This window comes from Schistocerca piceifrons, chromosome X (genome assembly GCF_021461385.2).
Source record: "Schistocerca piceifrons isolate TAMUIC-IGC-003096 chromosome X, iqSchPice1.1, whole genome shotgun sequence".
In the NCBI taxonomy this organism is placed as follows: Eukaryota; Metazoa; Arthropoda; class Insecta; order Orthoptera; family Acrididae; genus Schistocerca; species Schistocerca piceifrons.
In genome coordinates, this window is record NC_060149.1 from 434,450,955 (window position 1) to 434,473,742 (window position 22,788).

The 22,788-nt window shown below is 38.2% G+C and overlaps 1 protein-coding gene across 2 annotated transcripts in view; it reads left to right on the plus strand.

The window, feature by feature from the left end:
• The window catches only part of LOC124721771 (sodium- and chloride-dependent GABA transporter 1), a 399,373-nt gene that overhangs the window by 304,209 nt on the left and 72,376 nt on the right, over window positions 1–22,788 (plus strand). For both annotated transcript variants that reach the window (XM_047246882.1, XM_047246881.1), the window contains exon 3: window positions 16,084–16,185. In XM_047246882.1, coding sequence (XP_047102838.1) covers window positions 16,084–16,185 — 102 coding nt within the window. The remainder of the gene's footprint in view (window positions 1–16,083; window positions 16,186–22,788) is intronic.

The following is a 22,788-nucleotide window of genomic DNA, read 5'->3' on the forward strand; positions in this document are numbered from 1 at the left end:
CTGCATCCTGCAGGTCCGTGAACAGGGTGCGGAGGTTGTCCAAATGCTCCTAGCGGGAGGATCCTGTGACAATAAGGTCATCCAAGTAATTGACGCAAGCCAAAATATGCTGTACCAGTTGTTCCAGAAATCAGTGGAATATTGCAGGGGCTGAGGAAATGCCAAAGGGGACGCTTGTACTTATACAACCCAAATGGTGTGTTAAGGACAACAATTTTCTGAGATGTCTCATCTAAAGGTAGCTGCAAGTACACATCAGCAAGGTCGATCCTTGGAAAAAAATTCCCCGCCCTCCCCCCCCCCCTCCCTCCCATCCATTTTTGTGAGGTCTTCTTGCCAGGGAATAGGATAGGTTTCACCTGCGACTGGGCATTCATGATCGCCTTGAAATCTCCACACAAGTGTGGAGACACATGCGGCTTCCGGGTGTGTCCCGTGCACTAAATTTGACAGGTTCGTCAACCCAGGCTGCTTGCAAACGATCGAGTTCCTGCTTCACGGTAGTCCATAAGGCCACCGGAATCGGTTTGGCGCGGTAAAACGAGACGTGGCTGCCAGCCAAAGGGTGATGCGTGCCTGAAAGTCTGAGACACATCCCAAATCCGATTGAAAAAGAGACTACAACGCCATGCAGAGGTCGTCCAGTTCCTAGAAAGGGACTGCAGTGGATACCCCCTTGACTTCATCCGAGACAGAGAATCCAAACAATGTGAAGGAGTCAAGGCCAAAAATGTTGGAAGCCGATGGATGGTCAACGATAAGGAACGTCAAAAGCCGAGTAATGTGTTTGTAAGTTGCCACAATCGAAAACTTCCCGTGAGGAGGAATCTACATCTACATCTACATGATTACTCTGCAATTCACATTTAAGTGCTTGGCAGAGGGTTCATCGAACCACAATCATACTATCTCTCTACCATTCCACTCCCGAACAGCGCGCGGGAAAAAAGAACACCTAAACCTTTCTGTTAGAGCTTTAATTTCTCTTATTTTATTTTGACAATCGTTCCTACCTATGTAGGTTGGGCTCAACAAAATATTTTCGCATTCGGAAGAGAAAGTTGGTGACTGAAATTTCGTGAATAGATCTCGCCGCGACGAAAAACGTCTTTGCTTTAATGACTTCCATCCCAACTCGCGTATCATATCTGCCACACTCTCTCCCCTATTACGTGAAAATACAAGACGAACTGCCCTTTTTTGCACCCTTTCGATGTCCTCCGTCAATCCCACCTGGTAGGATCCCACACCGTGCAGCAATATTCTAACAGAGGACGAACGAGTGTAGAGTAAGCTGTCTCTTTAGTGGACTCGTTGCATCTTCTAAGTGTCCTGCCAATGAAAAGCAACCTTTGGCTCGCCTTCCCCACAATCTTATCTATGTGGTCATTCCAACTGAAGTTGTTCGTAATTTTAACACCCAGGTACTTAGTTGAATTGACAGCTTTGAGAATTGTACTATTTATCGAGTAATCAAAAATGGCTCTGAGCACTATGGGACTTAACAGCTGTGGTCATCAGTCCCCTAGAACTTAGAACTACTTAAACCTAACTAACCTAAGGACATCACACACATCCATGCCCGAGGCAGGATTCGAAGCTGTGACCGTAGCAGTCGCACGGTTCCGGACTGCGCGCCTAAAACCGCGAGACCACCGCGGTCGGCTATCGAGTAATCGAATTCCAACGGATTTCTTTTGGAACTCATGTGGATCACCTCACACTTTTCGTTATTTAGCATCAACTGCCACCTGCCATACCATACAGCAATCTTTTCTAAATCGCTTTGCAACTGATACTGGTCTTCGGATTACCTTACTAGATGGTAAATTACAGCATCATCTGCGAACAACCTAAGAGAACTGCTCAGATTCTCACCCAGGTCATTTATATAGATCAGGAACAGCAGAGGTCCCAGGACGCTTCCCTGGGGAACACCTGATATCACTTCAATTTTACTCGATGATTTGCCGTCTATTACTACGAACTACAACCTTCCTGACAGGAAATCACGAATCCAGTCGCACAACTGAGACGATACCCCATTGGCCCGCAGCTTGATTAGAAGTCGCTTGTGAGGAACAGTGTCAAAAGCTTTCCGGAATCTAGAAATACGGATTCAACTTGAGATCCCCTGTCGATAGCGGCCATTACTTCGTGCGAATAAAGAGCTAGCTGCGTTGCACAAGAACGTTGTTTTCTGAAACCATGCTGATTACGTATCAATAGATCGTTCCCTTCGAGGTGATTCATAATGTTTGAATACAGTATATGCTCCAAAACCCTACTGCAAACCGACGTCAATGATATAGGTCTGTAGTTCGATGGATTACTCCTACTACCCTTCTTAAACACTGGTGCGACCTGCGCAATTTTCCAATCTGTAGGTACAGATCTATCGGTGAGCGAGCGGTTGTATATGATTGCTAAGTAGGGAGCTATTGTATCAGCGTAATCTGAAAGTAACCTAATCGGTATACAATCTGGACCTGAAGACTTGCCCGTATCAAGCGATTTGAGTTGCTTCGCAACCCCTAAGGTATCTACTTCTAAGAAACTCATGCTAGCAGCTGTTCGTGTTTCAAATTCTGGAATATTCCATTCGTCTTCCCTGGTGAAGGAATTTCGGAAAACTGCTTTCAATAACTCCGCTTTAGCGGCACAGTCGTCGGTAACAGTACCATCGGCACTGCGCAGCGAAGGTATTGACTGCGTCTTGCCGCTTGTGTTCGTTACATACGACCAGAATTTCTTCGGATTTTCTACCAAATTTCGAGACAATGTATCGTTGTGGAACCTATTAAAGGCATCTCGCATTGAAGCCCGTGCCAAATTTCGCGCGTCTGTAAATTTTTGCCAATCTTCGGGATTTCGCGTTCTTCTGAACTTCGCATGCTTTTTCCGTTGCCTCTGCAACAGCGTTCGGACCTGTTTTTTGTACCATGGGGGATCAGTTCCATCTCTTACCAATTTATGAGGTATGAATCTCTCAATTGCTGTTGCTACTATATCTTTGAATTTGAGCCACATCTCGTCTACATTTGCATAGTCAGTTCGGAAGGAATGGAGATTGTCTCTTAGGAAGGCTTCTAGTGACACTTTATCCGCTTTTTTAAATAAAATTATTTTGCGTTTGTTTCTGGTGGATTTGGAAGAAACGGTATTGAGCCTAGCTGTTGTGACTTGGCAAGACACCCAAGCCACTAGGAGGTAGCCGAAAGGCACGCGTTTAAGCTCACGCAGGATGGCGTGAGGTCTGGAAAATGACAAGGTCTTTATAGTAGCAAAAATAGTACGTAGCTTCTGGAATACTTAACTTTAATCCATAATTAGTGAACATCGGTTTGACGGTACATGCATCACAAGATAAATAGCAGTTGATAATGGCGCCTTGCTAGGTCGTAGCAAATGACGTAGCTGAAGGCTATGCTAACTATCGTCTCGACAAATGAGAGCGTAATTTGTCAGTGAACCATCGCTAGCAAAGTCGGCTGTACAACTGGGGCGAGTGCTAGGACGTCTCTCTAGACCTGTCGTGTGGCGGCGCTCGGTTTGCAATCACTGATAGTGGCGACACGCGGGTCCGACGTATACTACCGGACCGCGGCCGATTTAAAGGCTACCACCTAGCAAGTGTGGTGTCTGGCGGTGACACCACACTAGCTACAACGACCTTGTGATCACTAATCCCTGTATCAGTCATGATGCTCTCTATTAGCTCTGGATTGTTTGTGGCTAAGAGGTCAACTGTGTTTTCGCAACCATTTACAATTTGCGTGGGTTCGTGGACTAACTGCTCGAAATAATTTTCGGAGAAAGCATTTAGGACAATCTTGGAAGATGTTTTCTGCCTACTACCGGTTTTGAACAAGTATTTTTGCCAACATATCGAGGGAAGGTTGAAGTCCGTGACTTGAAACGCAGTGAAATGTTGCTTCAGTCGATGCACATATGTGTTCCAGTCCTCCGTAGTGTTACTGAAAGGAGGAAACGACGGAGGAAGGCACGTGGTGTCGAGTGCAGGGGGCGCCATTCCCTGGGACACAAGCACCTCCTGCAACGAAGTTTGTCTGCCAAGAGCTGAAGCGACGTTCGTAACAAGTCCGTCTGTATCTGCTGCTGGTGGATCAGCTGCTGCTGTTGCTCGAGCAGGCTCCCCAATTTAGCTTCCATGCTATGAAACGACTTCCTTTTTCCTCATAACCAATTGCTATATCCACGAGTAGCTCGATATAGGTGCACACGTCAGGAACACAAGAGAGAAACGATGATGATGCAAGGTTCAAAGACCACCTGCAGATGAGGCTGAAACCCACGCCAGAGTAGAGCAACAAAGCTGATTGAACACAAAAAGAGCAAGTCAGTAGCAACCTAGACAACAACAAAGTGTAACAAACCTTCGACACAATGCTGTCAACAGGTCAAGTACCAGCCACAATCAAAATCGAGGCCAAAGAGAAAACCAATACCAAAGTGAAGTTGTTGGTGAGTAAACAGTAGTATAGTGGAGATAGTAACACATGCTGTCAGATGTAGCACAAGACTGCCTGAGCAGTCGAGGTGCAGCAGTATTTATGCCAGCCACGAGGGACACTATTGGCCAGTGTATTCATGTGGCGAGGTGGTGGCACACTCACTAGGCGACTGCAGTGCTGTGGTGACACTGTCTGTCTTCCATCGAGACCCATTTCCTCCAGCGGGCATTCAACTTCGGCGCAACCCGATACCAGAGATACTATGGTTCTTTGTTTTGTGAAGTGCAAAATTTTATATTTTTGAACATTCAAAACAAGTTATCAATCTTTACACAACTTTTAAATCTTATTAAAATCCGACTGAATATTTCTGCAGCTTTTTTCAGATTGTAATTCGTTATAGATATGTGATATGTGATTTATTCATCTCATTACGTACAATTTTCAAATCATTTGATTTGATGTACAGGAGACATGTCAAGGTTTACAAAAGAAACTTTTTCACTTTTTTAAGAGAAATACGAAAGTTTACATTATATGTTACTTTTCTAAGTTACAGCTACACATGTACATAAAATAATACATGTAATACAATCCCTGTGTTCAGACTGTGACGCTGTTCTCAATGAATTCATCGACAGAATAATAACACTTTTCCACCAGAAGAGTAAAGAGCAATCTTCTCAGTGAACCAATCTCCATTTTAAATATATTACTGCCTTTTATTTTATTGAAAATTTTTAACCCCATATACTCTGGCATTTGGGCATAAAGTTTTAAATGATGTGTTGGAAGTTTGAAGCTACCTCTGTGGTGAGTGCTGTAGTTGTGGTCAAAACAGAAAGTGTCTAGTGCATGTTGATTTTTATATAGGAACACCACCATCTCATATATGTAAAGTGAGGGGATAGAGAGTATTTTTAAATTTTTTAACAGTGGTGTACAGGATTCCCTATTTTTTTTTTTTTTTTTGTTTTGCAACACACGTGTTTCTAATTACTTTCTTTAGTAATACTAGGAGCCTAGTAACATTTGCTGAATGAAGATTATGCCATAACAAATAACTGCCTCAAAGTAGCAGTGATAAACTATCTTTCTGGTATCCATTTTGTGGCACCTGACAAAATACACATTGCAAATGCTAAGTTGTTCAGTTTATTTTCTAAGTAATCTATGTGTACCTTCCAATTTAAATTTTTGTCAATATTTAGACCTAAGAACTTCACGTGGTTTGCTTCTGTGATATCCTGATCATTGCAAGTTATCCTTATTTCACTCCTTTCTACTGATTTAGTTTCAAATTGCATCATTTTGGTTTTAGTTACATTTAGTTTTAGTCCATTTTGATAGAACCAAGATTCAAGTTTTTCTAAAGTATTTTTGGCTTTTTCTGGAATATTTTCAGATACCTCATTTTCAATTAGAACTGATGTATCATCAGCAAATTAGACTGAATGAACATCAATAGCAAGTGGTAGGTCATTTACTATATCATCTGCAAAAAGTCTGAGGTCACTATTAATAATGCCTGTGAGCTCATTAATATACAACATGAACAGCAGAGTTCCCAATACATTTTCTTGAGGCACACTCAAAGTTATTTTTACATGTATCAATGATTCTAAATCCAAGATGACATGCTGTGCCCTTCCTCACAAAAAATTCTCAGTCCACACACAAATTTTGCTTTATACCTCATCCTGTTGATCATAAGCATAGATGTGGGAACTGAGTCAAGTGCTAGAGAAATACTGCATCTGCCTGACTGCCCTGATGCATGGTTTCAGCATGGGTGGATGTTTTCGGAATCCATACTTTTTGACATGTTCTGTTATGTTTCAGTTCAGATTATGTTCTAAGATTGTACAACAAATGGATGTTAAGGGCACTGGATAGTGGATTTGTGGATCACGTCTACTGTTCTTGTTATGACCTTTACTTTCTTTCAACTACTGGGTACAGGTTTTTGTTCAAGGGGTCCACAGTAGCTTACAGTTAAAAGCGGTGCTAAGTCAGCCCCAAATTTGGTGCAGAACATGGCAGGGATTCCATCAGGCCCTCAGTCTCTTTCCATTCAGTATTTTTGAAGGCTTTTGGTAGGTCCACAGAAGCTAAGAAGGTATTTTTATTTTTTTAGACTGTTTTCATTGTGAAAGACATTGTCAAAATTGAATTGCTTCTCTGGTACCTTTCCCCTCCCTGAAACCATAAGGATGTTCATTTGATGTGGCTTCAATTTTTCTTTCTATCCATCAGGAATTTGACACATTCTGTATACGTGGTTTGTGATTAAGCTTTGCCATCATTTGTAACATTTTCTACCACCTGTTCATGATATGTTCTGTCATTTGTTGCTTATGATTAATTTCTGGTCTTTAATTTAATCCTAAATGCTTTTGTATAAAATTTGTTTCTGGTTTCTAGTTTCTGACAAAAATATTCAAGATAACTTTCGAAAATGTTTACCTAACTTCACTCATAACTCTTCTCTACTCTATGTGAAACACCTATTAACCTATTGCATGTAGATGACATACATGAACTTCAACTTAAATAAATTTTGAGTAAATTTTGCATTTCATATACTAAGTAGCAAGTAATTTCATATCCAAAATTAAGGATCACTCACTCTTCTGGAGGATTTTCTTATTCTGGATAGTTGTTGTCAGATCAACAGATAGGTTTGTGTGATTTGATGATAAGTTTATTGGTGATGTATAAATACATTTGAAGTCTTATGTGGCAACCCGATACATATCACTCCAATAAGGATCACTATGACAAGATTAGACTAGCTGCAGCACACACAGAGAGATTTAGGCAGTCATTCTTCCTGTGTTATATATGTATATAGTACAGGAGGAATAATATATGATTCAGTAGTACCTCTCACAAAATGGAATGTACCTTTTGCCATGTACTTCATATAGGTTTGCATAGTATGGATGTAGATGCATAGCACACTGTAATAAATGAATTTAACTGCCACCGGTAAGATCCTGTTGCCTTTTGTATGCCCATGCCTTCTTCTGACCTTAGAAGTGGCTTATCCAGTTTTACATGGACTCTATACCAGTCACAAGTGTTTTAGAATTACAGTTGACAATAAGCTCCAATGGAAACAACATATAGACAATGTCTGTGGTAAGTTAAGCACTGTAATATTTACTATGAAACAGCCTGCATATTATGCCAAGAAACAACTTATTTGTACAGTATATCATGCTCTGAAATATATTCACAGTATGGGTTTACTGTTTGAGAGAACTCCGGCAGCAATAGTACAAAAATAACTTTTTTATTGTAAAAAATACCATTAGGACCAATATGAATAAAAAACAATTGGACTTGTGCAGAACAGCTTTCCATAATCTAAAGATATTGACATTTCCATCCATGTACATATACAGAACAATAATTTCATTAACCAAAGAAGAAGAAAATGCAGATGTTGATTCACGTGACACAAGAAATAAAGATCAGTTGAGAAGTATACCACACAGACTGAGAACTACTCAGTACTCTGGTGTACAACTGGTAAGGCATCTTCCTAAGAGTCTTCAGGACAATAGGAGTAAAAAGACATTCCATAAACTTCCAAAGAATTACTTAATGGAAAAAGAATTTTGTAGTGCAGAGGAGTGTAAGTGTAACGAATGTGGAATACTATTATTATTTGTATGTATGTACTGTAATAACTTGAAAGTATTGTGGTTTGCAGTATGCAAATAACTTTAAGACCTAAATATTACTTGAGAGAAAAATGCTTGCAACATTACTATCATTATTGCCAATTCAACTCTTTATATATGTGGACTAAATATTTTAAGATATTATGTTAAGCTGACTTGTACTATATCAGATTTACACACTCTGTATGTAATATTATCAAATGGGACCAAATAAAAACCAATGAGTTAATGAATAAATTGCCAGACCTGAAAGAAGCAATAAGTGAAAAAAAAGAAAGAAAATTTTGTTATGGTACTTACTGACTGTGCCACCAAGTCTGATACATAACACTATTTACACATACACATACAGCCATTTACTTTTGGGTAACTTATCACTTTTCGTAAAACTTATGTAATTAGCAAGAATTCCATCATCAGGTTGTCACTTTCAAATGAAGAGAAGACAGAAAAAGCTTCCCAAATTACAATGAAAGTACCACTTGAAGATATAAAAAGATACTGCTGTTGCACCATAGAAAGATATACTGAGTGAATGTAGAAATTTTTATAGTTTTCCCCAGCCAGTGCTGGTCCAAGCCAAGGCAGGCTCAAGTGCAAAATTGCAGCAACTGAGTCCATTGTCATACACTGCTTGAGTGAGAAATCAAAGTTGACACTTTAGAAAGATGACCTCACTGTGGAAGGAACATGACATCATTCTGACAGCACTGCAAGGTTCAATAAGAACATATAAATCTTACACAAGAATACGTTTCAGCCCACTGATATCACATAAAAACGATAAGCTGAAGAGCTGAAAGCCACAGCTGAGACACCAAGGAGCGGTGAAGACTGCTGATGAACCCAGGCCACATTTGGTCGTGCTTGCCAAAACATAACATCATTGCTTCTGCCAGACACATATAAATACACAAGTTTCTGAGCCCCTCTATCTTCCAATTTCAGTGCACCAGCATTGAGACAGGAGCTGTGAAGTGCTGACTACTGTTCACCAGATGACTACTATGATAAAGATTGTAGCCAGCCTGGCCTTCTGGATTTAGCTGCTGTGAAATGTCAACCTCTCATATGCTGATGTGAAGACTCAGAACTTTCTACCACTGACTCACTAAGAGCCAAGCTGATGGCACTTGATGCACTATCACAATGTCACTGTACTTGGGAGGCACACTAGTTGCTGCCGCACCCAACTCACAGCCATGAGTTGACACAGGTATCCATGGTCTTCCTCCAGTGCAGAGGCCACATCATAACTCTGCACTATCATTGCCATCCAAAGCAGAGCTGCTGGAACCTTATTGGAGCATTACCTATGAGGTCCACATGTATGCCCTAGTCAAAAGCATCATCAAACTGTTAGGCATCATCATCAGATGAGTTAAATGCCTACCATCAGCTGCGTGAGCTGCCATGACCTCACTGATGGCCTTGAGAGACTGCTGAACTATGTGAATCTGCATGTTCCACTTTGCCTGCTGTGTCCACAGCCCTCCTCACTGATGGTGCAGAGAAGACAATTCAGTTGTAAACTAAAGCTAATAAATGTATAACTTTCTAATGTGACTCATATGTGTCCATGCCATCTGACGCCTTCACCCCTGTACTCCATATTTCATCATGCTGCATCCACAAGGGTCACAGCCCAATGACCTTAAATTTTAGTGTCAGAACAGGCTGTCACCTCAGATTTCAGTGACAGTGTAATGAAGTCTGTGGCATCAATCGTTGTCAGTACCCATACTTCCAACCTAGTACAATGCAGCATGATTAGTGCAGTAGTTTATGTATTCTTGATTTTAGGGATCATGAGGGGTCAGTAGGTTTTGGCCAAGTGTCTATTTGCACTGATATGTGGAAGATGCAGGAAGTCAATGCACATTAAACTCAAAGACTGCGTGTACCAGTTTGTAGTATTTTCGATGGGTACTGTGATTTATTCTGAGCCTTGCTTACTCATTGTCTTTAAGTATATGGTGGTGATATTCACTAGTAGCACTTCTGGCATAAACTTTAGTTATTACTATTTGTATATAGTAGTGTATTTAAGTCTCTACATCATTGTTTTGGGTTTTTCTCTTTTGTTTGGTTTTGTATGATTGCTAGCGGGTCAAACACATCATTTTCAACTCCACTGGGGGCTAAGCTGGAGAAAACAGTTAGAACTCTATCAGCTGCAGTAGCTCAATGCCAGGAGAAGATTTCAAAGCAACTAGCAAAGAGTACGAGTATGCTTAAAATGGTAAAGGTTATGAATGCTAATAATGCAGCTTTAGGTAAGCAAGAGAGAGAATAGGTTACTTGGTGGTAGTCCAGCAGTACAACAAACTGTCTTTGTGAAGAATCAGGAGGAATTACAGTCCAAAAGTACTTGTGTGAGGCTAGGTGAGGTGAACAAGTACCAGGAATCAAAGGTTGTGGATATTCCTGCTGTAAGTTTACTTGATACGCAAAGTACTGACATTGTGGAAATAACAGAGAGTACTGTAAATGTATCAGCCCCAATTTTTTGTGAAAATGTAGTGTCTGAGGTAGCTGTAGTGCCAAATGAAACAAGTGTGTGCTGTGTGGAAGTAAATGGCTGTGTCAGTAGCAACATGGGAGATACTGATTTAGGTGGAGCAGTATCTATGCTGTTGGATAATGGTTGTTGTTTTGAGGCTGTGGAGCCTGTACCAGATGTACAGGGAAATACATGCTGCTGGTTTTTGTGCCATGTAGAGTGGACCTGCAGACAGTGGTTGTATGAATGGAGAATGCAGAGGTAGCTATTGATAATGTTAGTTGTGTTGTGAATGCTGTGGATAATGAAGTAGTACTGATATATTTATTTCTAAATGACACAGATTTGTCACCACTTGGAGTGGCAACATCATCTCCTTCTGAGAGGGGGGGGGGGGGGGGGGAAGAGAAGAAAGAGGAAAAAGATTTGTAAGGTTGAGATCAAGCCAACAAAACTGAAATTTTATCACAAATGTGTGCCTGAGGCCCAGGGTAAATTTGATGATCCTCGCAATGTGACAGATAATTAGGGGAACAAAAAACGTTGTGTAATTTTTCTTAAAAGCACAGCCAAATGCAGGAAGACATTGTTTCAACCAGGGAGGACAGATGCAAGTGTTACAACATCACAAGGTTCTATTATCATGAAAGTAGAACCATCTAAACTGCATATGGCATCATCAAGATTCAGTGTTCATAATAAAGTACTTATGAGCACACGGAAGTTGGTTTTGCAAGCGTATAAGAAAGCATGGACCTGCGAGGCACAGTCAGTCTGTAATCAGCTGAAAAATAAGAGAGGTAACTGAAGCTACTAATCAGCATATTTAATGGTTGTGCCATGAGTAACTGTGTAATCATAGTTTTAAGAATGAGTGTTTTAAGAAAATGTAAGGGAAACTTTTGCTTCAAAGGTAAACTTTCAGAGGTTGTACGAAAACAGTGGATAAAAGAAAACCACTTGATAGAAAAAATGGCTCTGAGCACTATGGGACTTAACATCTATGGTCATCAGTCCCCTAGAACCTAGAACTACTTAAACCTATCTAACCAAGGACATCACACAACACCCAGTCATCACGAGGCAGGAAAACCACTTAATAGACAAAGGAAGTTGTCAAACATGAGAAATTACTAGTGTAACTACAGAAGAGAAAGAGCAATGTAATAAAACTGTGAATCTGTATTAGTGTAAAACAAGTCAACAAGGACCACATGAAACTAAGAAACAAAACATGGACTTTGTGAGTCAGCTTTCATGAACATTTCAATGATAAAAAATTGTGCAGTGCATAACTGAGTAGCTGTGGGTGCAAGTGATGTTTCACAAGAAAATGATCTTAGCACACATTTGTTAACCTCTTCACAGTAAATGAAGTGAGAGTTATTTCCTGCAAAGTTCAGCCCTCTGTGATGATAAAGTTTAGACCTTTTGCCAATGCGTGCATTTAGAATACAACTAGAACAAGTGAAATGGCAGATGAAGGAAGAACTGCTGCTGTCTTTAATGAAGCTTCAAATATGCATTTTTTAAGTAGTGCAACAGCTTAATGTGTATGCTTTTTAAAATTACTTATAATGATATGCAATGCATATTTAAATATGTCCTGTTTTGAAATAATGGATGTACATCTTGAGGCAAAATCAGCATATTGACGCAATAGATCACAAGTTCCTTGAACATGGCCATATGTACAGAGAATGTGTGTGATGATGCAAAGAAACACTTGAAATATGTATTTGCTCCTCACAACATGATGGAAGCAGTGAAGGAGGTGAACCTAAAGTTTTCTGTGGCTAAAATGAAAAGATAAAACTTTCATTCAATTAAAGTCAGGCAATAACACAGGACACTGTTGCTACAAACACTCAAGGAAACATAATCTGATGGAGGAATATTAGTAGAATCAGCAAAGAAAATCCTCTAACATGCAGTTCAAGTATTCACTAAAACGTGATCTTGAGTTTATTGAAGTGGATTTTAGGAGGCATAATATTGATCACCCATCAATATCTCTTCTGCAGCTTTTGCATCAAGATGAGTATGATCTAGTATATGAGACGAGGAAAAATTTTCAGCAAATAAAAAACTACATCTCTCCAATTTATCATGAGTTGTATAACAATACATATCCCTTTCCCAGACAGCAGTTACCATGAGTGTAAGAAGAGAGAGAAAAGGGCAAGCTGATTTTCATACAAGTGATGCTTTTTAAAACCCTGCTGATTCATGGACAAACTTTTTGGTCTCTAAGAAATTTATTATATTTGAATTAGAATACGTCTAGAATTTTGCAGCAAACTGAAATTAAAAATATTAGTCTGTAATTTTGTGGGTCTGTTCTTTTACGCTTCTTATGTAGGGGAGTCATCTGCACTTTTTCCAGTCACTTCAAACTTTGCACTGGATGAGAAATTTGCAATAAATACAAGATGAGTAAGGGGCAAATACTGTAGAGTACTCATTGCAAAACTCAGCTGGGGTTCCATCTGGACCTTCTGACTTATTTGTTTTTAATTCTCTCAGTTGTTTCTCTTATGACAACATCATCAGTACGAGGCTCTGTGTGATGGTCAAATCATACTATGGTTGTATGATCCTCCTGTGTGAATGATTTCTTAAACACGAAATTTAAAACTTCGTCTTTCATTTTGCTGTCTTCTACTGCCACATGAGGCTGGTCAATGAGTAGCTAGTTGGAATCCTTAGACCCACTTAGTTATTTTATATAGGATCAGAATTTTCTCAGGTTCTCAGCTAGATCTTTTGCTAATACATGAAAGTAGTAACAGTATGCTTTGTGCATAGACATTTTCACAGATGCACAAACCTCTCCTAACCTTTGCTTTTTATCACTGTGTGTTCTTTTTTGACTTAAGAGTACAACGGTCTTTACTTCCTCAGAGTTTTCTTAATTTTGTTGTTAAACTGCAATAGGTCTTTTCCATCCTCAGCCCACTAAATAGACACATACTGAACCAAAGCACAATTTACAGTCTGTTTCAACTTTGCCCATAATTCGACTATACTCATCAAACTGGAATTAAATGATGTCAGCTCATTGTCTAAGTGAGATGCTTATAACTGCTCATCTGCTCTTAAAGCAGAAACACCCTCCTTGCCTTCATGACAGATTTATTAACTTTCATAACAACAGTCATTATTATGACGACATGATCACTAATCCCCATAATATTGGCAAATGTAAAATTTTTTGAAGTTTTCCCCAACTAGTGCCAAGCCAAGCCAAGGCAGGCTTACACAGAGTCACAACTGAAATGATAAACAGGCAGGAGAGCTTATACTGCAATATCATGCCACATCACTGAGACCATTACCACATATTGCTTGAGCAAGATGTCTGAATTGCCAATTCAGCAAAATCAAAATGAGCTCAATGTATAAGGAGCATGACATCATTCTGATAGCGCTGCAGGGTGCCATAACAACATATAAATCCTACACAAGAACACATTTCAACCCATCAATATTGCAGAAAAGTACTAAGCTGAAAGCCATAGTTGAAACACCGAGACACAGTAAAGACTGCTGATGAACCCACAAAACGAGGGTGCATTTTGTCATCCTCATCGAGAAATAACATCATTGCCTATGCCAGACAACTATAAATACTTGGTGTCCTGAGCTCTTACATCTTCCAGTTGCAGTGATATAGCATTGAGGTAGGATCTGTGATCTCCTGACTACTGTTTGCCAAATGACTACTACCTTCGAGACTGTAGCCAGCCTGGTTTGCTGGACTTGGCCACTGTGAGTTGCCAACATCTCATCTGGTGATGTGAAGCCACTGGGAGTCAAACTGCTGGTGCTTGATGTACTATTACACTGTCACTGTACTCAGGAGATATGCTAGTTGATGGTGTCCTTGTCTCATATTTGTGAGTGGGCCCCTGGTACAAAGACCATGCAGTAACTCTGCTCTACCATACTGTCCTATGCAGAGCTACTGGAAGCTTACTGGGGAACTGTCTATGCAGTCTACAAGTTTGCTCTATTCATAAGTGTCAAGGAGCTGTTGGGTATCACTGCCAGATGAGCAATGCCTGCCACCAGCTGGGCTGTCTATCCTGCACAGCACTGCTCATGCTGCATGAACTGAGATGATCTTGCTATGGTCTCAAGAGACTGCTGCACTGTGCATGTCAGTGCATTCCACTCTGTTTGCTGTGTCCACAGCCCTCCTTGTTCTCTCTGCAGAGTAGGCAATTCAATTTTAAACCAAAGTTAACAAATGTATAATTCGCTAGTGCCCATGAAGTCTGACAGGTCCTCACCACCATGCTGTACACTTTGTCATCCTACAACCATAAGGGTCACAGCCCACCAACTTTATCACTACTTTGCCTTGTCTGTTACAATGGCTACCACCATGTAGAAACATAATACTTCAACTGAAGACACATCTATCAGTGCCTTCACTGGTCCAGGGTCCCAGCCTGTCTCTGACAAAATGCTGCTAAGTACCACAAATAGGATAAATAATTTGAAATAGTAGGCCACAAAAGGGAAAGAAGAAAAAGTAATAGTACACTTCATATCCCAAAAACATACTTAGAAAATTCCAAAAATTTCTATTAAAGTGTAACTCATAGATATTTTTCACTGTCTATATAGCACTTTTTTAGAACTCCTTTAACAATCATGATGACACAACAAGACTAAAAACAGCTCATACAAAGATCTGTAATACAGTATTGTATTGTGTAAAAGTTATTTTAAAATCTTGCAAGCAACTGACTTTGAAAATGACTGAAGGTTTCCAGTTGAAATATCATAACAATAATTAATAATATCCCTAATGCATTTCCAAAAGATGATGAAATATTCAAGCCACTGGGAAAACTTCAGTGACTGTTTTGTGTTTTTAATGAAGTGTAACAATCAAACTTCACTTGACACACAGTTTTCACAATTTTAGTTGATTTTATCATTATCATGACTGTTTAATATGTTACAGAAACCAACAGTTCTACATTATGGTAACATTCTTTCACAATTTGCTTTCCAGTGAGCTCACAAAACCAGCAGCTCAACTTGAGAATAGCCGTAAGCTTGTTAGCCAAAAGATGTCCTGGATGCATGCCTCAAAGATGATGGACTAATACAAAATATTCTGTTCACTAAAGAGCATGATTTAGAATTTTGAATGGAGAATATTCTAATTAGCTTTTTGTGTTATGAGCAAGAGTGAGCAGCTTAATTTTTATCTTTGTGTTATATAATTTTGCACATGCCATACTCTCACTCTGTCATACAAATTAAAATTAATTTTTTATGTCATACACTACAAAATGAGTTGCTTCTTAAGGACTAATTCGTAGATAAAATGAAAGTGTAGGAATATTAAAAATACATCTACATTACTTAATTAATGCAGTGCATGCATTTTCAGGTATTGGATATGCAGCAGCAGTAATGTCTTGTTGGATGAACATATACTACATTGTCATCCTTGCCTGGGCCATCTTTTATTTTTTCATGTCACTTCGTTCTGGTAAGTAGAAACTGTTTTTATATATATATATATATATATATATATATATATATATATATATATATATATATAGAGAGAGAGAGAGAGAGAGAGAGAGAGAGAGAGAGAGAGAGAGAGAGAGAAAGATTCCACGCGGGAAAAATATGTTTAAAAACAAAGATGATGTGACTTACCATATGAAAGCGCTGGCAGGTCAGGTCGATAGAAACACAAACAGACACATAGATACACACAAAATTCAAGCTTTCGCAACAAACTGTTGCCTCATCAGGGAAGAGGGAAGGAGAGGGAAAGACGAAAGGAAGTGGGTTTTAAGGGAGAGGGTAAGGAGTCATTCCAATCCCGGGAGCGGAAAGACTTACCTTAATAAGGACGGGTATACACTCGCACACACACACATATCCATCCAGACATATACAGACACAAGCAGACATGTCTGTTTGTGTTTCTATCGACCTGCCAGTGCTTTCGTATGGTAAGTCACATCATCTTTGTTTTTAAACATATATATATATATATATATATATATATATATATATATATATATATATATATATATATATATATATATATATAAATTACTACATGTACCTACAATCAATTTACAAATAAAGACAATATCACTGCTATTTCATGTTAAATGCAGTGAAAAACAAGATCTAGAATTGGTATACTTTACAAATTTTTTGGTGCTGATTTACGTTTGACACAAACAATGTCAAGTGACAGTTTCAGACATATTAATGTGGGAATAGCAGGCCCTATACAACAATGCATAAGTCAAGAAATTAGTGGGAGACATTGTAAAATTTAATATTACATTCTGACTATCAGTCACATTACTTAAGACTAATAAAAGCTGCAGTTTTGATTCACTAGATGCTATTAAGTAAATATAATTAAATATTTCATATACCTTTGCTCATTTGCTCAACATTTTCATTTAAAATCAACTGCTATATATGAACCACAATGTCCAGTTAGGAGTTTTGTGGTGTTATGCATACTGTGATGTATGACTGTGGTAAAGTGTCTTGTTTTTTATATATAAGTAATTGGATAGATAAAAAATCTACTCACCAAGCGGTGGCAAGAAAGCACACATATAACAAGGTACTACAGTGTGCAAACTTTTAGAGGCAGCAACTTCTTCTGGCAGAAGGGCTGAAGGGGAAAGACGAGAGGTGAAGGAAAAGGTCTGGTGAGGTTTAGGAAAAGGGGTAGAGTTCAGAAAAGTCCCTTAGGGGAGACTTATTGGACAGAATGGGAAGGAAAGAGTCCAGTAAGTCACCACTGACTTGGGGTTCTGGGGGACTCTACCACTTTTCCTAAAACTTACCAGACCTTTTCCTCCACTCCTCTTCCTTCCCCTTCAATCCTTCTGCTGGAAGAATGAGCAACTGGCTCCAAAAGCTCCCAAACTGTAATATTTATTTACTTATTTATTTATCCATCTGTAGACAATAAATGTTGTATGGATGTTGTCCAAAAGTACATGTCAATTTATGGGAAGCAATCTGTGCAAACGGAACATACAAAATTTTACATTAATATAATGGAAGGAAACATTCCACGTGGGAAAAATTATATATAAAACCAAAGATGAGGTGACTTACCGAACAAAAGCGCTGGCAGGTCGATAGACACACAAACAAACACAAACATACACACAAAATTCAAGCTTTCGCAACAAACTGTTGCCTCACCAGGAAAGAGGGAAGGAGAGGGGAAGACGAAAGGAAGTGGGTTTTAAGGGAGAGGGTAAGGAGTCATTCCAATCCCGGGAGCGGAAAGACTTACCTTAGGGGGAAAAAAGGACAGGTATACACTCGCACACACGCACATATCCATCCACACATACACATATGTCTGCTTGTGTCTGTATGTGTGGATGGATATGTGCGTGTGTGCGAGTGTATACCTGTCCTTTTTTCCCCCTAAGGTAAGTCTTTCCGCTCCCGGGATTGGAATGACTCCTTACCCTCTCCCTTAAAACCCACTTCCTTTCGTCTTCCCCTCTCCTTCCCTCTTTCCTGATGAGGCAACAGTTTGTTGCGAAAGCTTGAATTTTGTGTGTATGTTTGTGTTTGTTTGTGTGTCTATCGACCTGCCAGCGCTTTTGTTCGGTAAGTCACCTCATCTTTGGTTTTATATAAAATTTTACATTAAGTAGTACAAAGAACGATACATACAAAATTGTACAAAAAATGGTCAAAGAATAATACCTCATCATACAAGACACAATAATACAACTTTTTAAACACGTATACTAACAGTATTGTAACTGCGTAGTCTGTTTGCCCTAAGGCTTTACTTTTGTCTTCCCTAAACAGGAAGCCTTTATATTCACTACAATAATTCAGTAAAGATTTTACCACACTCAACAGCTGTCCATGAGATTTAAAAAATTAACAGAAACTTTATGGGATGAAAGACAGTGTTTTCTGTTTTGCATTAATATAAACATTACCAAAATTATTTATTGGCCTAAATGGTCATTTACCGAGTAAAAACATTGTTCAAGTAGAAATTCTTTACATTCTACTTTAAATCTGTTTTCATCTTCTAACTTTCTGATGTTCGCTGGCAGTATGTTGTAGAGATTTTTACCCACATGGCTCACATGTATTTGTGTGTGTGGTTTTTTCTTGTTCTCTGAGTATGGAGTGCTGTGCTAATTTGAGTATTGTAGTTATCTATGTTGGTATTTGTCTGAAAATCTGCAAGGTGGGCCCTAACATATAAAACACATTTGTATATATGTATAAGGAAGGTATTGTTAGAATTTTAAGCTTGTTGAATAAGGGTCTGTGGATGACTGTGTGTTATTACTGGGATAGACCTCTTCTGTAACAGAAAGATTTGTTTTAGATTGTAAGTGGTGGAACCCTAAAATATTATTCTGTATGTTGCAAGAGACTGAAAATAGCCAAAATATGCCATCCTGGCACCCTCTGCAGTACAGACATTGGCAATAATTCTAAGAGCAAGACAAGCTGAATTGAGTTTCTGCATAAGTTTCATTACATGATCATTAAAATTAAGGTTTTCATCTACATGAATCCCCAGCAATTTTGTTGATGCCACTCTGTCTATTGCCTTACCACCCAACAACAGATCAAGATTCACATTTGGACATATTTTCCCAAACTGCATAACTTTTGCCTTGGCAATTCCTTTTTGATATACCCACTTGTAATTCTTGACATATTCTATGAACTGCGGATCTGTAGATATCTTCAATTCTGAATTTAGTCCCTTTAGAGTTCCACAAGAAGTTTTGATGCCAACTGTGATCCAAGAACTTGGCTTTGTATTGTGATGTGATTCTTGACAGCTTCTTTGGAAAGCACATTTCAAAATATCCCATGAAAATTGAAGAAAAAGTGTTATATGCATCATTTGTATTTGTTAGGGACAGCACTTCTGCCCAAGACTCACTAGTTACGATATTTGTAAATTCTACACAGTTTTCAGCAGAAAATTTTCTTTTATACATGAAGTACACGTTTTTCTCTTGCAGCGGCATTGAAGGAATTTTGAGGACAAATGCATTATGGCCTGGCAATCCCAAATCAGTATTTGTTACCTCTACTTCTGTAGATTGTACATTTTAAAATATATTATCTATCCGACTGTTTGTGTTATAGGTTATTCTTGTGGGTTCATGTATGTGTGGAACAGATTTAAACTGCATAATAGATTTAGGAATTGATTTTTTAGCCTACTTTCATTCATAAGATTTATGTTGAAATCCCCACAGACAACTACAGTGGCTCTTTCAGTAAAAAGAATGTTAAGCAGTGTTTCTAATTTATTAATGAATATGTCTGTGTCCTCAGTAGGTGGTCTGCATATTGCTATTACTATGACTCTTCACTGTATTTCATACAACTGTATAGCTGCTGCTTCAAAATGATTTTCCACACTCAATAATCCAACTTCACATCTTCTTTTATACCTGATACTTGAGTTAGTAAAGATACATACACCTCCATTTTTGGCATTTTTTTCCACAATACTGACTTGCCAACTTATATGGATGAATATTAATGATACTTAGTTCGAAAGTTCTGAACCAGTGCTCTATAATGCACCTTCAGTCAATGTTTGCACCATTTATTGCTACCTCAAGTTCTAGTGATTTATTTCTAAGGCATTGAACATTTAGACTTAAAATCTCCAGGTGATTAGGGTGAAAACTGGTTACAATTTTATTTATGTTTTGTGCTGTCATATAAATTCCCATGTCCTGGTGAGATACCAAAATTCCTTGAGGACAGGTTTCCTGCACCTCTCAAGATGTACCCATACATTTGACTGTGGTGAGTTGCTTGTTGCCATAATTGGTGCGGCTGCTAATGTACTTAATACTACCATTTCTGTTGTTGTTGTTGTTGTTGATGATGATGATGATGATTATGGTGATGCTGTTTCTGACACTTCAAATGTTGGTTCTGTCACTACTGCTGTGTTTTCTTGTGAACTTGGAGTCTAGCTTTTCATATGTGTGTTCTCCTGCTGCTGCTTGGTGAGTATATCTTTTATCTATCCAATTGCTTATATTTTAAAAAATTTATTATTTTTATTTTTTGTGTATTATTTGTAATCAATGCTTTAGTGAAACTGTTGTGCTACTCAGTATTCAGACTGATGTTGATACTAAATTATGTAACTTCAGGAAAAATGAGGAATTTGGCTTTTTTTAGTTACACCTTCAGAATGCAGAATATTGTTGGCCCTACTATATTTGTGAGCAATTCCTGCTCTTGTCATCACTCTATATATATATATATATATATATATATATATATATATATATATAGTTACAATAGAGGGAAACATTCCATGTAGGAAAAATATATCTAAAAACAAAGATGATGTGACTTACCAAATGAAAGTGCTGGCAGGTCAACAGAAACACAAACAAACACAAACATACACACAAAATTCAAGCTTTCGCAACAAACTGTTGCCTCATCAGGAAAGAGGGAAGGAGAGGGAAAGATAAAAGGATGTGGGTTTTAAGGGAGAGGGTAAGGGGGAAAAAAGGACAGGTATACACTCGCACACACACACACATATCCATCCACACATATACAGACACAAGCAGACATATTTCTGTCTGCTTGTGTCTGTATATATAATTACAAAATGTAACTTACAATTAAAAACAATTTCATCTAAACTAACTGCTGTTACATTTGTACAGGTTATAAAATATAATGTCAAAAAACATATGTTTATCATCATCTTGGTTTTATGTGTGAAAATTAATTCACAATCTGATTTCAATGATTATTTTGACTTTACTTTAATTTCGTAATTAGTGACTGCATGTATTTTATTGCTAACATTTGTTCAAAGTATACACATTCTTCTTCACTTCATTACATAAATTAAATACACACATTTTCTCAAATACCAGAATTTCATAAATTTGGGTGGTGTAGCCAACAAGAGGTTAATATCTGCATAATTTACAAGCATCATTAATTACAATGAATTACATAAAAATGAATAACGAATTAAATTACATCACTGGATAATGATTGTTAATTTCATTTGAATTGTAATGAGGTTTTTGTGTTAGCAAATTTACAAATTGCAATTATGGTAACTAGAGGCATTAGTTATTTAAGCTAACATTTCCACAGCCTCTTAATATTTGTTGCTAAACATTTATTACTTCAATTTCATGACCTGCTGTTTAATTTTGCATATGTACATATTTTTGTTAATGACAACAATCTATTAACAATCACGAGACTGTTCGTCATTCCAGAATATTCTATATGTATTTACAAAGAAGAATAGGTCCTTTAGGGAATAGTGAACTGAACGGTACCTATAAAAACAAACATAAAAGGCCCTAGGAAGCACTGAATTGTATGATAAATACACAGGTGCATATAAAAAAGGTGGTATTGGACAGTTCATAATGATCTTGGAGGAGGCTGTTGCATTATAAGTTCTATGTTGACCAAAAGTAAGTTGTGTTGAATACCTTGTGCAATACTGCAATGTGTTTTCCATTTTGCACATGTCAAGCAATGGTTCTTGTATTACCTTGCTTTAGTTCTGATTTACTTTTAACCATGACCTGCATACAGATGGGTAAATGTGTTTCTAAAACTGAACAGAAACTGAAATGACCACTAAATATTTTTCTGAATGGATAGAAGAGGACAGCAACAGGTATCTACTTTTAAATCTTTCTGGTCTGTAGATAAGAAATAATAAGTGAACCAATTGTTCATAAATTGTCATGATGATTTATCAGAAAATTCATAAAGAAGTGAAAAGCAGTGGATTGTTAAAAATGTTTTATGAATTGGTGGAGCTGATGTATTGATTAGAGAGAGGACATTTCATGAGAGTGGTATACTGCTACAATAATAATGTAGTAAAACAATCAAGCATAAACTGATTTCACTCTTTTAGGTGACTGAGCAGTGGCAGCAATTATGGAGCAATGTAGTTAAGATCCAGACCTGCATGTGCAGTAAACGCTATTTTTCTTACATGTGTAGAAATCTTATGTTCATGTAGAAAATAATTTCTGAGTGATTCTCATAATTTTCTTACTTACACTTCCTAATA